A 16,413-nucleotide genomic window follows, 5' to 3' on the forward strand; every position below is an offset into this window, starting at 1 on the left:
TGGTTACAACCTTTGAACCTCTGGTCAGTCTCTGTGTTGCAACCACACTGTTGCTGATGTCAGCCCAGCAAGGCTTCGGGCACGCTTGGGGAGCAGCACTCAGCACCTGCCAGAGGAGTTTTTTCCATCAGTATTTAAGAGGTTTAATGATATGCTGGGAGAGGGGAGATTTATGCACTTCTGAGGGGGGGTTGTGCATTTCTTTCCCATCGCGGATGCTGATTTGTATTCAGCACAGCACGGGAATTTATGGAAGGAGGGAATCGATGTTTTATTGATATCTAAAAAAACCTATATGATGGATGTGCTAATTACACATTTTTCTCCCAGACTCCCTTTATTATACACAAACAAATGGCCCTGCTGCTATAACAAATGCAGGTATAATGTGTAGCGGAGCCAAGCTCTGTGGAGGTGATGCGTGCGAGGGAGATCATGCTGGTGCCAGGGCAGAGACCTCAGTCCTTTGTTTAGCTTCTTCCCTGGCCAGTATTGAATTTTGGTTTCCTGTTGCCTGTGACTCCATTTCCATTTCATGGAAATCACGTCCCTTGTCAGGGACAGGGGGGGCACAGCTCTCACAGCCATGCCGTGGGCTCCTGGCTGCTATGGTAGTTATTGATTCCCAAAAATACGGAGCAGGATGTGCATGTGCTGTGCCTTGCTAAGAGGGGACACATAGGGTGAAAAACAAGCAGGGGTTTTTTTATCTCTCTGCTAAAGCAGTGACTGTGCAGAGGAGAGGGACAGCAGTCAGTGGTCATCTCCCCTTCTCCCCTTCTCTCTCTCCCACTGCTAAGGTGCTGTGACACATGTAGCAATACATGTAAAAAATCCATATTCCAGATGGTAATCACAGCTCAAGGCAGGCAAACACTGCCCTGTCCATGCCTGACGAGCCTGGTGGGAGGCACGATGAGAAGGAGGGTTCTCCCTCTGGGACGTGGGTACAAGGGGCAAATCTCCCAAGAAGTGATGAGTGAGACGAAGAAAAGGAGAGCAGCAGGAAGAGGACATATGCAATGAGTAGCCTGGAGGAGCTCAGGAGGCAGAAGGGGATATTTATTAACCAGAGGAGCAGCTCTGCCCGCAGCAGAGGTGACATGTGCTGGGTCGAGGTGTGGCTGTGCTGTGCCACAGAGAGGGAGTGTACCTGGGGCTCCCCCTGCTCCCTGTGCCCCTCACCCTCAGGAGTCACACACATCCCCAGCTTGGTCCTCCTCCTCCTAAGACAGGTGTCTCCCACAGTAAAACACATGGCTACAAAAGAACCAGCTCCTAATTGCCTCTCTCTCCTTTTGTTGTAGAAAAAAAAAAAGGTAATGACAGCTTAGCTTACAGAGATCCCTTCAGATGTTGCTTTCAGGCTGGCCAAGGTTTGATGTGCACAGTGGCCTCTGCTCTCTGCACAGGGACAATGACAGGTCTCCAGGCTGACCAGCAGGATGGATATGATAATTATGCAGGGATATTTTTTCCCTGCTTGGCACTGCTGGTCACAGCCTGTTATTGTGTCTCTGCAATCCCAGCGTGGGACCCAGAGCTGACTTGCACACGAAGCCCATGCAAGGGCCCTGCATTATTTTCTTTAATGCTTGGTGCCTGTAATGCTTCTAGTTTTGTGTGCTCTGCAGCCCAGGGCTGCGATAATGAGCTGAATTTGGCCCAGTTCATACTGGGATAACTGGGGCTCTCCCAGTTTGCAGGGTGTGGCTGGTGCACGCAGAAAAAGGGTATCGGCACTGGTGTCCCCCAAACCCCCATCCTGATCTCTCCCAGGCTGCTGGGGACCAGCAACTACATAAACATCATCTCACAGAGCAGGTGCAGTGTGCCTGAGCCCAGCATCTCCATCCTCAGTGTTTCCATGCCAGGCTCCTGAAACCCCCGCGGGCGCCTTGCATCAAACCTGCTCCCACGCCTGCCAAAGCGAGGGGGTGGGAGGAAGGATCAGGCCCTCAGTGCTGTCGCTCTTTTTTTAAAAAAAAAAAAAAAGGCAAGGAAAAAGTGAGAGAGAGCTGGTAGGAGCTGCAAGTGCTCTAGAGAAGAGATCCAGCAAGGCAGCGAGGCCTCTCTCACCATGGAGACGCGCCGGAGAGCGTGCGGAGGCTGTGCGCTCCAGTTCATTCGCTGCGAGGACTTTTCCCAAGCTATTCAAAGGGGATTTCACCCTGCCAGCCTGCCTAGCTGCCTGCTGAATGCCAGAGGGCTCTGACCTGGCAGTGCTTCCCCAGGGCGAGCAGGGCTGGTCGGGGTGGCACAGCCAGATGGATGGAGCCCAAACTGCTTGTGGTGGGGAGCGACGGGAGGAGGAGTTCACTCTAAATATTGCTGTCTGTTTATGAGGCTGGGTGCTAATCAGTGATTGATAGATAGATAGATAGATAGAGGTATATTTTTTATTTGCAAGTGGCACAGCCAAGTTGTTTTACCCCCTCCCCAGTTCAAACCTGGGCTTCATTCCACCCCTGCGCAGGCAAGGAGGCTATGGAGGGCACAGACCCACTCACAGGATACTCTTTGTCCCCTCAGCAGGCAGCCACGGGCAGAGCAAGTACTTGCAGGCACATTCCTGGCTCCAGCCCAGCCAAACTGATCTCCACTCTGATGCTGAGCAGATACTGGGACCCCACTGTCCCACTCAAGCTGGGATATAGGGGTTCCCCTCCGGCTCTGTGCAGGGCTGCAGTGTTGCTATACTCCCATGGTTGGATCCTAACTCCCTACTTGTATGCATAGCCCAGGGACAGGGCCAGTGCCTTGGCTTGGTGGCCCAGTGGGAGAGTGGTGGTGGCCCTGCATGCCCAGTGCTCCAGTGATCACAGAAATACAGAATATTCTGATTTGGAAGGGACTCACAAGGATCATCGAGTCCAACTCCTGGCCCTGCACAGGATAGCCCCAGGGATCACACTGTGTGCCTGAGAGTTTTGTTCAAATATTTCTTGAGCTCTGTCAGGCTTGAGGCCATGATCACTTCCCTGGGGAGCCTGCTCCAGTGCCCAACCACCTTCTGGGTGAAGAACATTTCCCTAATATCCAACCTAAATGTCCCCAACACATCTTCATGCTGTTCCCTTGAGTCCTATCACTGTGATGCTCCAGCTTGCTGCTCTGGCTGTGTTGTGGCTCTTTTCACCCTAAGTAAAACCTCCAGCACTCAGTGAGGCTGTGAAGAGAGTTAAGAGGATTCCTGTACCTGATGGAAGGTCTCTTTTAGCACAGCTCCTCCATTTCCCCCTGCAAGCCCCAGGATGGAAAGATGGGTGTGTGCATTGCTTACAGGCTGCCTGAGTGGAAAAGATTCTTCTCCCAAAGGGTGGTTGGGCACTGGAACAGGCTCCCCAGGGCGGTGGTCACAGCCCCAAGCCTGACAGAGCTCAAGCAGCGCTTGGACAGCCCTCTCAGGCACATGGTGTGATTCTTGGGGCTGTCCTGTGAGGGTCCAAGAGTTGGACTCGATGATCCTTGTGGGTCCCTTCCAGCTCAGGACATTGTATGACGATTGCATGAGTGAGTCTGTAGTGTCTCAAGCAAGGCTGGGACACACGGCCTGGAAGGACCACGGCATGTGCGGGATTCCACCTCCATCCTCATCCACCACCCAGTGTTTCGGGGTGACGCAGGAACCACAGCTCGGCACGAGCAGGTCGGGGGTCTGCAGGGTGGCCGACGGCTCCCTGGGGGACTCCTGTTTGCTGCAGCCAGTGGAGGAGGGAGGGAGGGAGATGGACTTGACAGCTGTGCCCGGGAGGGGCGAACTTTCCGCCCGGAGTAAATTCCGGGATAAATATAAACGGCATTTGGGCTGGCGATTGGCCGGGACACCCGGGCAGGGCAGGGTCACCCCCAGGCAGGGCAGGGTCACCCCCGCGAACCCGGCATCGTGCCCCGGGAGGATCCCGGCTGTCCCCCGACACCGTGTCCCGGGAGGATCCCGGCTGTCCCCCGGCATCCACCGCCCCGCTCCCGCCGGGACCATCCCGGAGCGGCCCGCGAGTGCCCTCCAGCGGCCCCGGGAGGAGGAGGAGGAGGAGGGAGAGAAGGAGGAAGAGAAAGAGGGGGAGAAAGAGAAATGCTCTGCTCTGGTGAGACCCCACCTGAAATGCTGCGCCCAGCTCTGGTGTCCCCAAGATAAAAAGGACATGGAACTGCTGGAGAGAGTCCAGAGAAGGGCCATGAAGTCGATAAGGAGACTGGAGCACCTTCCCTATGGAGACAGGCTGGGAGAGCTGGGGACGTTCAGCCTGAGGAAGAGAAGGTTGCGTGGAAACCTCACAGCACCTTCCAGTGTCTGAAGCGGCTACAGGGAAGCTGGAGAAGGAATCTTCGTCAGGAACTGTAGCGATGGGACAAGGGGGAATGGGTGCGAATGGAAAGAGGGGAAATTTAATTTAGATATTAGAAAGTTGTTTACTGTGAAGGTAGTGAGACACTGGCACAGGTTGCCCAGGGAGGCTGTGGATGCCCCAACCCCGGCAGTGTTCAGAGCCAGGTTGGATAAAGCCTTGAGCAACCCGGTGTGGTGGGAGGTGTCCCTGCCCATGGAAGGGGGTTTGGGGACTAGATGAGCTTTAAGGTCCACTCCAACCCCTTAACATTCTGTGATTTTAGGATTTGGCTTGTACCAGCCGTGGTGTGGCCAGCAAGACCAGGGCAGTGACTGTCCCCCTCTGGTGGGGACTGCTGGGGTCGGTTTTGGGCTCCTCAATTCGAGAAGGACACGGAGATGCTGGAGTGGATCCAGAGAAGGGAACGGAGCTGGAGAAGGTCTGGAGCACAAGTCCGATGAGGAGTGGCTGAGGGAGCTGGGGAGGCTCAGCCTGGAGAAAAGGAGGTTCAGGGGCGACCTTCTCGCTCCCTGGAACTCCCTGACAGGAGGTTGTAGTGAGCTGAGTATCAGCCTGTTCTCCCAGGTAACAAGCCACAGGATGAGAGGAAACGGCCTCAAGTTACGCCAGGGGAGGTTTAGATTGGATATTAGGAAATTATTATTTTTTTTAAGGAAAGAGTTGTCAGCCATTGGAACAGGCTGCCCAGGGCAGCGGTGGAGTCAGCATCCCTGCAAGCGTTCAAAAAACGCCCGGGGACAAGGTTTAGTGGTGAACACGGTTGCGCCGCTGGCGGAACGGTTGGACTCGATGTTCTTAGAGATCTCTTCCAGCCCCAGCGGTCCCGCGATCCTGTGATTGATGACATATCGCCACTCGCCGCCGACACGCCGTCCCGCTCCCGCCCGCGGAACTTTGGGTGCGCGGGCGCGTGTTTCCCGCGGTCGGCGCGGCGGCGCGTACCGAGGCGGGCTGGGGGGGCTATTTAGCGGGCGGACCGGCGCGGGCGCGGGCCGCCATGGCGTCGCCCCCGCTGTCGGCGGCGGGCGGGAGCGGCGCCGAGCACAGCTCGGGCTCCGAGGCACCGCCGCCGGGCCGCGACCTCCCCGCGCTCTTCGAGCAGGCGGCAGAGCGGCTCCCCTCGCTGCTGCCCGCCGCCAGCAAGGAGCAGCTGCTCTACCTGTACGCCCGCTACAAGCAGGTGAGGCGGGACCGGCCCGCCCGCGGCATGAGCGGGGCTGCCGGGCTGCGGCGGGGGGCGAGGGCGGTGCGGGGCCCGCGGGGCTGGGCGTGGGGCTTTCTCGGGGCCACGGGGCTGCCGCCCGAAAGGCGGCGGGGTCAAGGGGAAAGTTGTGTCCCGCGTCTCTCCCCCCCGGTGCCGCCGGCTGCACGTGCGGTGGGAGGGGGATGGAGTCCGGCGGGACACAGCCCCGCGGGGTCTGCGGGGAGAGTGGTTGGGAAGTGTCCCAGCGGGAAAGGACCTGCGGGTGCTGGTCGTGCCCCGGTGGGCCAGAAGGCCAAGGGCATCCCGGCCTATGTCAGCGATGGTGTGGCCACCAGGGCAGGGGCTGCCTCCCTGTGCTGGGCACTGGTGAGGCTGCACCTCGAATCCTGGCATCACTTTTGGGCTCCTCGATTCAGGAGGGACATTGAGGTGCTGCAGCAAGTCCAGAGAAGGGAACGGACCTGGGGAAGTGCATGTCCTGTGAGGAGCAACCGAGGGAGTTGGGGGAGCTCAGCCTGGAGAAGAGGAGGCTTGGGGGGTACCTTATTCTCTACAACTCCCGGAGAGGAGATTGGAGCCAGGTGGGGTTGGGCTCTTCATCCAGGTAACAAGTTACAGGACAAGAGAAAACAGCCTTTAGCTGTGCCGGGGGAGGTTCAGGTTGGGCATCAGGGAGAATTTCATCACTGAAAGGGTGGTCAGGCATTGGAATGGGCTGCCTAGAGAGGTGGTGTAGTCCCCATCCCTAGAGGTGTTTAAGGAAAGACTGGACGTGGCATTCAGTGCCATGGTCTAGTTCCCAAGGTGGTGATAAGTCAAAGGTTGGATTCAAGGATCTCAGAGGTCTTTTCCAACCTAAATGGTTCTTTAAGTCCATCACCCTGGCTCTTGTTCCTGGGCTCTCACCCTCGTGCAGTATGGATGGCCCTAATGCTGCATCCTTTGGACTGCCTTTAAGTGGTGCCAGGGGACATTCAGGTTGGATGTTAGGAAAAATTTCTGCATTGGAAGAGCAGTCAAGCACTGGAACGGGCTGCCCAGGGAAGCAGTGGAGTCACCATCCCTGGAAGTGTTCAAAAAATGAGTAAACATTGCACTTCACCATACCATTTAGTGGGAATGGTGGTGTTTGGTCAAAGGCTTGACTTGATCTTGGAGGTCTTTTCCAACCTTTATGACATTGGTTTGCCTTTGGCCTTTGGCAGACTCCACGGTGGGTTGAAGTCGGGTGTTGGTGTGGAGGGTTTGGCCTTTGTCCTTGGTAGGGACATGTCACAGGTGGATTGATGGCCTGTCAGTGTGTCCCTGAGGCTTTGGGGAGGAACTTGACTGGTAAATCCCACTGCCTCGCCTGTGTTTTCCCAGCTGCCTGTGTCTGCTGGGAGATGAGGTGCTGGGATGGGATGGAGAAGTAGTGCAGAGTGCCCACCTCCCCATCAGAGACAGTGGGGACCTGCACTGGTGACCCAGGGTGGGCACTGCAGCTTTGGGGCTCTGCTGTGGCCACACAAAGAATGTGCTTGGGAAGATCTGTCAGTGAAGGGCTTCAGAGAGGACTGGGAAAGTGAACTGGTTGGTTCTGGTTGTAACCTTGAACAGGACTCCTTTACACGTTCAGTCCCTGTGAACTGAGGGAGCTGTAGGAGGCATCCTGTGGGAATACACACAATGTGACTCCTTCCTGCTCCCGCAAGAGGTGTTACATAAAACAAACAAACAAACAAAGCACCGATTGCAAAGCGCTGTAATAATCACTGAACTTGGAGAAACAGAAAAACTGTATGCATTGTCACACCTGGAAGATTAAAAAGTACAAGTATAGGCTGGATGGGGATTGGAGCAACCTGGGCTAGTGGAAGGTGTCCCTGCCCGTGGCAGGGGGTTGGAACTGGATGATCTTTAAGGTGGCTTCCAACCCAAACCATCCTATGATTCTGTGGCTCCAGTGTGTGGCAAGAGGTGCTGCTGCCTGGACCTGAGAACTGAATCCCACTCGTTTGGATTAATAGCCAAAGTTGAGAATGCACATCTTCCCCATATGTTCCTCCCATACGGATTACCTGTGTCCTACTACTGCCATGTGTAAGTGCTTTCATTTTTTAGGGCAATATTTAATTATCCTCTAAGCTGGCGGCTCCCAGGCTGTGGGTTGTGGACTAGTAATTATATTAAAAGCAGGCTGGTCATGTGAGGTTTTGTTTTCAGATTGTGCCAGTGCTTAAACAGGTCTCCAGGCTTCTCTTTCCCTTGTAAGAAAAGGAGGGTAGAGAAAAAATACTAGGAGAACTTTTAAGAATAATAAGACCAGGATGAGATGAAAAGAGTGTTTTTTTCTCTTCTGTAATTTTTTTGTCTCTATTTTCAGGAGGTTTGTTGTAAATAACCTCTTCTTTTTTGCTCTGTTGCAAATGCTTTGTGACTGTCCTGGGTGGAAATGGGATTGCTTGTGCTTGTCCACAGACTCCAGAGGGTTTCCTGGTGTTAGACCAGTAAGGTTTTCAGTGTTAAGAATTACTTAAATCAGAAGATATTTCACAGTAGTTTTGATACTAGTCAGAAGAAAGCTGATAATTAACTCTGTGTCAGCAGAGATATCCAGTTGCCTTCCACTGAGGGGAACAGGGCACTTCTGTGTCCATCTCCTCTGTCCCTGGCCAGGCAGGATGCAACAGCAAGTGCCTTTGGCTGCTTGGTTTCAGGCTGTGCTTGGCTCCTGGATTTCCATGCCTTTGGCTTCCCGGTCCAGAAAGGTGCCATGCCTGTTAGAGCGCTGGGAGCGTGGTGCTGGCACTGGGAGAAGTTTGCTAGCACAGCTACTGTAGGATTAAGCCCTGCTAACTTTGAGTTTTGCAGCATTTTGTGCTTTAAATCAAAACGAGGGCGCTTAATGCAAGTTTTCTGTATTTAATTACAGCAGCCATATCAGGATGCATAATGAGCTGCTGATATATTGCCCCTGTGGACGGTGGGATTGCTGGCACACAAAAGGTGCTGACTCAGATCTGTCCACTGCCCTTGATTTGGCATCCTTGTCTTTCCTCAGTTTAGTGTTTTGTGACACTAAAGGCTTTGATTTAAGATACAGCACCGTCATAAAAGAGGTGACAGTAACAGCTGAGCTCTCTGTTAAAATACTGTATATTATTTATTTCAAACTGTTTGGGTATATAGGCATTTTCCTGCAATTTTATTACCTTTTATTGGAGGCCATTTCAGGGTTTTATTACTTTTCTCTCTGATTTTGTTTATGTGTCAGAGACTTGAAAATAAGGGGATTGCTTAGTTGTCATCTCCAGTGAGGTTTTTAGAAGATGTTGCTGAGTTTACGACTCCAGAACAGGAGGAAGAACAGATTAGTCTGTAGGGCTCTGAACTGGGACTGATTTTCCTTTTCTTCCTGCACTTTCTGTGTGGCTTTGGGCAAATCACTTGTCTGTGCCATGAGTCTGTAGTAGTGAAGTGAAGGGAGGACTTTACTGTGGTGTTGAGGATGTAAAAACCTGAGATTCAGAGGGTGCAGTAATGGAGACCAGTGTAGTGGTTGTGATTTGGAGAGGGAAAGGAATCCAGAACTTGCTGGAAGTGATCAAAGTGAGAAAACTGCCCTGCCAGGAGGAGGATGTACCAGTGCCTACATAAAAGCTGAGAGGTGCTGGCAAGCTGCAAAGATGGTGCCACTGGCAAAATGAGGCTTATGCTGACTCCCAAGTGTAGGCTCAAGAATATAATCCCATTTTTGCATGGCTTCCTTCAAATATTGTGGAACATGATGCCCCAAAGCTGCCCTGAACATGGGAATTTCTGCCAGCAGCTCCCTCTTGCACAGAACCGTGTGATGGCACTGACTCAGTTGTCACTCTCTGTCTCTCTGGGACATGCAGCCCCTTGGTCATCAGAACCCCTTGCCTTCTGTGGTTGGTGTTTGCTTGTCCTTCCTTACACCCCATTTTCAGTCAGGGCTTTCCTGTGGGTTGGGCAGAGCTTTGGGCAGGAATGGGCAGGAATTGCTGTCTTGCCAAAGAAATTCAGCGTATTTGGCTTGTGTACAGCTAGACCTTAGTGCTGCTGTCCACGGAGGTTCTGTTCCTGTTACTGCTCCGTAGGGAGGCTGCAGATATGATTCACCTTACTAGATTTACAACCAGGTAAGAATATTTGGCTGGGATTCCCTGCTGTATGAATATATTAGTTGAAAAATTAGCAAAGAGCCTTTTTACCACCACCAGGGAGGGGGAACCAGTCGTGGAGTAATGAGAATCTCAAGGTTTCTGGTAGTCTGGACCAGCAGCTGGAGTTGTATGGGGATGGTATACAGCACTAACACATCCCTGAGCATCTCTCTCACTCTGATTGTTGTGACCTTCAGCTCTCAGGTGAAGGCCTCATCCAAGGTTTCCAAATTTCCATTTTGGCCACAAATGGAGGTGACTGCAGACACTGCCCATTTGGGGCTACCTGGGTCATCTCTGTACAACTCATGAGAATAATGCCTGCAGAAAGAATACTAGGGAAGTTTTAAATGCATTTTGGCTGTCATGTTCTTTTAATGCAGCTGATGAACTGTAAATGAGGAGAGCTGAGCATCAAGTGACCAGTCAGCATCCCAGAGACCTTCAGTAATTATTTTGTGGGCACAGAATGAGAAACTCTCAAAATACTAATATGGGCTCTTGTCTTTCTGCTGGTTATGGAGAAAAACAGCTTTTGAGGGCCTCCAGGGAAGCAGCAGGAGGACAGAGTCCTCACAAAATTTTTCCAGTTTGTCATCATTGGCCTGTTTAGCTAAAAGTCCCCTTCCTCAGCTGTCAGTCTCAGGTCCCCTGATATGTTAAATTCCTGGTTGGTTTCTCACGCGTTGTGGAGTCTTGCGGCAAAAAGAGGAGAGCCAAAATCTTTATTTTATTCTTTCCAACAAAACCACTCCAAGCCTTTTTAATACATCTTAAAATAGCAAACAGGGCAAAAGTGCACTTTTTTTCCCCCCTCTTCTTGATGGATGAAATTTAACTACTGTTCCTTGATTTGTATTACTATTGATGTTACTAACAGTCTTCCCCGATGCTGGAACAGCCTTTGAATGCCAAATCTCAGGAGAGGAAACTGCTGTCATGTTTTGATGATGGCAGTGGAAAATTAATATTAAAACAGATTTATTTTTTTTTATCCATCTTGGCCAATTTTTGCAGGTTGCCTGTTGAACTAAAGAATTGCCAAGCAGGCGTTTTCCATACAGATAATGAATTTGCATTTTATTCCCCTGTTTGTTTTGCTCTTTTAAAACAAGTGGTCCAATCCACCTCTGAGCACAGAAGAAAACGTTTAGACTACATGAATTGTGACTGATTTATAGGAGTTAACTGTTGCTAGCCTGTTCTGCTGTTTCTCCATGAAATGCGATATGTTGTTTTAAGGGCCAGCTAAAATGTTCTAATTTGGATGAATTGCTCACTGGGAGACAGTCAGATGTACAGAAAATTAATTTCAGTTACAGTCACTCATATCCTGTAACACTTTAAATGAAAACATAGTGTAACTAATAAATATCTCTCGGCACGGGCATGCTCTCTTTAAAGCCTGATTAATGATTCCATCCTTAGCATAAAATCCCCACCCTGTTAAGGCGAAGAATTGTTAGTTGATTTAAGCACTTCACCTGCCTGAACACTTGAGCATATTTCATAAAACATTTGCTGAATGCAGTTTGGTTTTGCTTGGCTAACAAAATGTCCATCCAGCAGCCTTTGCCCACCTCTGGGATGTACCTGTGTTCCCTCCCTGGGGTCCCCAGCTATGCTGGGCTTTCTTGGCACGGGGCTGTGCTCTGTCTTACAAGGGACTTGGGTGTGATAACTGTTGCATTTGGAGCCATAGTTGAGCTCTGCCTTCTAGTCTTTCATCCATTATCCATGTGGGATATACAGCACTTTCATTAAAAAATTTTACAAAAAAACCCAACCAACAACAACAAAAAACCCCCCCAAACAAACAAACAAAAAAACCAGCAAAGGAACCAAGAACCAACCCATGTTTTGTGCAAATTCATTCCCTATCACAACAATATTTTAATTTCAGGGAGATTCATTTGCCTGTGACAACTGTGTGCAAGGGCATTTATTTTCTGTGAGGAAATGGCACTGATAACAGGGAGATTTGGTGAGTCCTGCCCCATGTTCCCTGGCTTTTCCAAGCAGGGACAGAGACACATTCACTTACACGTTTTCCTGAACTGACCTCAAGGAAATATCTCTGTTACCTGAATCTCAGCTTGCTAATTGCTCTGTTCTTGAGGCAGTTGTCAGGGCAGGAACCTGGTTGTGCTTTGGACCCCTGGGCAGGTGTATCCTCTGTCAGACCCCTGTGGTCCCCTTTGTGGGGAGCTTACAGAGGACATGGGGCTGCTGGACTTCCCTGCAGCCACTCTATGGAAAACTTCTGAGTCCCACTGGTCCCACTTTACACTGGCCATAACATTTTTTTCCATATATCTATCCACCAGTTCTGGCTCGTTCCCTTGCTTCCTTGTGTTTCTTATTTCCCCACACACATTTTAATTTCTGCCTTGTTTCTGACAGACTGGTTCATCTCTGGCACTCAGGCCTTGACTTGTCTCTCACACAGTGCTTCCATGCATCCAGGTGCCTCGGAGCAAATTCAGAAGCTGCCTGGCATTCCTTTACTCTGAGTTTGTCCCCTTGCCTTCCAGAGGACTTTGAAAATAATTAAGCAGAGTCTGTTTACTGGAGCTTTGTGCAGAAGCAGGTGAATTTCAGCCTTAATGAATAATCATCTCTGTAGAAACCCTAATCAACAGAATTTTTCTTGATACTGGTGGGGGATGAGGCATTTGGCAGGGTAATAAACATAACATTAGTGAGAAATCACTCGCTGGTTATCCCTGTTGGGTAATGCATGCAAAATAAATGAGCTGCATAACAGAATTGCTTCCCTTCCATCACACAAGGGAAACACAGGGATGCAGGGGTGCTAACATAGGGGTAAGATGGGGTTGAGTTGTGTCACTTGTTTCCTCCCCAAAACCTTTCTTCTGGCCTAATAACAAAATTATCCTGAAACCATGAGAACCCAGAATTTTCCTCGAGCAAGTCCCCATTGCTTTGTTCTAACAGAAGAAAATTTCTTTTCTTTAGGTGAAACTTGGAACCTGTAACACCCCCAAGCCCAGCTTCTTTGATTTTGAGGGAAAGCAGAAATGGTAAGAGGAAATCCTTGTAATTCCTAGCAATTTCTGGCTCTACTTTTTGTTTGTCAGCTATCTGTTGAGGGATTATGGACCTACAGGATGTCAACTCAGAGAGCCTGCCACTGAACTGGATTTAAAATCCTTTGTTTAACAGGGAAATGTTTGCTGCTGTGCCTGATGCAGATGTGAAATACAAGCCTCCTCTGTTTTACCTTGTTCATCCAGAACTAGCCTGCACACAACAAAAATGTTGTGAAAATAGCTACGGCCTTGTGAACACAAAGTGTTCAGGATCCCCTGAAAGATCCTTTCATAGCCAAGTGCTGCAGTGACAGTGGCCATTCATGGCTTCAGAGAAAAGTTGACCATTCCAAACTGAAGGAAAGACAACTTTGCATCCCCTGAGAAGGGGATTTAGAGAAGATTTAGATGAATCCGATCACTGATGGCACTGTGGAAACGCGCTGTGCTGTCTCTGAGGGACTCACTGATGTTTTTCTGTCTCTCCTAGGGAGGCCTGGAAAGCCCTGGGAGATACCAGCCCTCACCAAGCTATGCAGGAGTACGTTGCTGCAGTGAAGAAACTCGACCCCAGTTGGAATCCACAGGTAGGAAACATGAAAACACCATTCGGAAAACAAACCGGCATTTGTCTTTGTAAAGCTGGCAATGGTTCAGCTTCACACGGATTTTTAATTGCTGCATGGCAAACTTCATTTTGAGCAGATTAAAGTCTAAAATCATTTAAAAAACTCTCCTTTTGTTATGACTGGAACATGAAAAACCATCTCTTTCATTCATAATGATCTTCGTTGCAGCGAGCGCATGCACAGGGTTGGTTTGGCTGTAGTGATCTAATTTATTTTGCTCTTATTGGTTCATGCTGTATTTAGCATGTAAAGATACTTTTTATCCTTTTTTTTCATCTTTCTCTTTTCAACTACTAGTTAAATGTTGATCAATAGAAAGCAATCTCCATGAAAGTGACATGAACTGAATGATCAATTCTAAAAATGTTTCCTTTTTGTTTCGATGCAGCAAATTACCAAATCTGATTATGATTAGGTACTCCAACATAACAAGTCGTGTGTCTGTGTTATAGGGAGACTGTGCTGTCATTTTAATTAATCTCTCTTTCATCTGCCAGGTTTATTACTTGATTAAATCCTTAAGGATATCTCCTGTTTATAGACTGACTTTTATACAATTTTTAAAGAGGATTGCTCTTTAGAAAAAGTATTGCCTTTGGAAATAGAGATATTTCACTAATAGCAAAATGCTGAAGGCATGGTAATTTCTTTTCATGGTAGGAAATTGATTCTTTTTTTGGTCCTGTGCTTTGGAAGCAAAATCTTGTGTGAGCACAAGCCTATGAATCAAGAATTTGATTCTCATTTGTCTTCTGATGCTGTTCTGGAGACTTAAGAGTAATTGTTTTTCCTTCACTAGTTCATGTTTCGTGCCATTGATACTGTTTTTGCAGGAAAGAAATGTTGTCATTTCGAAGAAACCCTTTTAAATGCCCTTGGGGAAAATAGTTTTATAAACTGTACAGTTAGCAAAAGCTTGCTGCTTGCTGTGTAAATTCTTGTCTGATCTAAAATTCTCATACAGAACTGAAATAAAATTTGTAAAAATCTGTGTATAATTCTGAACGAAGCAAGTGCCAAATGAAACATACAAATATTAATTAAAAAAAATAGTTAAAAAACCAAACCAAAACAAAACAAAAAAACAACAAACAAAACACTCAGTGCTTTCCTGAACAGATTTCTCAGCACAGTGACAGGCTTAGCTTTGGTTATTCCCCTCACTTTCTTGCCTCAGAGAAATACTTATTGTCACAGGTGTGAGCCTCAGGTTACAACTCTGCCAGCTAGAAAAGTGGAATGTTAGTTTTGTACAAAACAAATATTTTAAAGAAGCCATGCAGCAAACAAAGCATGGTTAGCAGCACTGCTCCTCCCTTATTCCCCCGAGGTGAGGAGGTCACCTTAGCAGAAAATGTAACTTAAAAGTTAGCATTAAAGTACCAGTGGCATTGCTTTCTTTACAAGAAGTCACCTGTCCTTCCTACTACAACTTCCTTTTAATTCCACTTTTACAGGACCAAAATGCTGTCAGGAGTCCTCTCACTCTGATGTGTCTCATGCTGCTCTACTCTTGTTTTCTTTCCTTCCCCCCACTAAATTCACGTTCTGGAGCCACGAGAGGGAGCTCTGTTCTTGAAAATGATGGAGGTGCATGTGTCAGGGGATGGAGATAAAATAGCTATTTTAGTCTTCAAATTTCAAATTGGATTTATAGAAAAGATCTGTGGGTACATTACAAGGTGCTTCATCACTGTCATTGTGTCCCCTTTATGTGCTCCTCTGCGGGGTGCCTTTGGATTTTTCTTACATTCAGTCGATCATGAATGAAATACTCCCAGTATTTGGTTAAAGGCAGCATAAAGTGCCTGGTACAAATTTGAAAAGTTCACCTTTCAGATCGTTATGAATCACAAATAGTAATTACAGTACAAAGGTGTCGAATTTCTGATTGTGGAGCTTCATGAATTTTGCTGTTGTAAAGCTTTCTCAATATTACCTACTTATTTTCTCTTCAACAGTTCATCTCATCCATTAAAGTTGTTCTTTTGTGTTATCTCAAATCCTCCTCAGGCTCCTGTTTCATATATTTCCAACAGGGCTTTAATATCTTGATCCTTTAGTACCAAATATGCAAAATTTTAAACTTAGAAGCAGCTTATATTTTTCATAAGTTCATTTTTTCCCCAGCACATTTGCTGCTGTTCTGGAGCTTTCAGACTGTTGGTATTTTTGTTAATAAATAGAATGGAACTAAGTGCAGTATTTCTCACGCAGTCCAAATGGATCCACTTCTTCATTCCTTTTTCTTGATTCTCCATTGATTCATTCTTTCATATTGATCTTGCAGTTTCTATATTAATACATTTTCTGCAGCAGGCTGTAACTGCTATAATTTATTATCTTTGTTTTGGATGGTGAAAAAAAACAAAGTAAAAGGATTCTGATGCAGTTGGAGTGCCCTGAATTTGAGTTTAGAAGCAATGAAAACACCAGTAGCAGCCAAAATCTGATCTGCTGCTTCTACTGCTGCATGGAGTCTGGAGTTAACTGCACTTTATTCGAAGACAACTGAATGTGTAGAGGCAACAGCACAGCAGTTCTCCACTCTTTGAAGCTGGTATTTCATTTTTGACAGTGGAGGCACATCTGTTGGCTCATGTCCATTTCTATTTCCAGTGTGTTTTAGTTCCTTCTTCACCCTGCAGGTTGTCTGATAGTCCTGCCAAGTCTCTTCTTTCAGAGCTTAGTCTAAAACCTGGAAGGAAATGATCATACTGCATTTATTTTCAGCAATTTTATTTGCTGGGAAATCTTTAAAGTAGCAGATAACTGAAAGGATATTGAGGTGAGATCCATTGTCTTTACATCCCTGAAGCCACAGGAATCTCCTTGCTGTGTTTGTCTTGATCCCAGAAGCATAGAACCAATAATCTCATTTGGCTTTTTGGGATGCTTAGGCCCTCCTGTGTTGGCATAGTCTTACTGTGTGTTGTTTTGTTCCTTTTCCCAGGAACAGCTGTTAGCAGGAGGCCAGGAACATTCTTTTCCATGCAGTCTCCATTC

The 16,413-nt window shown here is 48.2% G+C and overlaps 1 protein-coding gene across 1 annotated transcript in view; it reads left to right on the forward strand.

The window, feature by feature from the left end:
- Positions 1-5,334: 5,334 nt before the first annotated feature.
- Positions 5,335-16,413, forward strand: part of ACBD6 (acyl-CoA binding domain containing 6) — an 82,992-nt gene continuing 71,913 nt past the window's right edge. Inside the window, exons 1-3 of the mRNA XM_051807006.1 lie at positions 5,335-5,532; positions 12,705-12,769; positions 13,269-13,365. Coding sequence (XP_051662966.1) covers positions 5,350-5,532; positions 12,705-12,769; positions 13,269-13,365 — 345 coding nt within the window. The 5' untranslated portion in view covers positions 5,335-5,349. The remainder of the gene's footprint in view (positions 5,533-12,704; positions 12,770-13,268; positions 13,366-16,413) is intronic.

This window comes from Manacus candei, unplaced genomic scaffold (assembly GCF_025592945.1).
Source record: "Manacus candei isolate 608988 ecotype Guabito, Panama unplaced genomic scaffold, ASM2559294v1 h1tg000005l, whole genome shotgun sequence".
NCBI lineage: Eukaryota > Metazoa > Chordata > Aves > Passeriformes > Pipridae > Manacus > Manacus candei.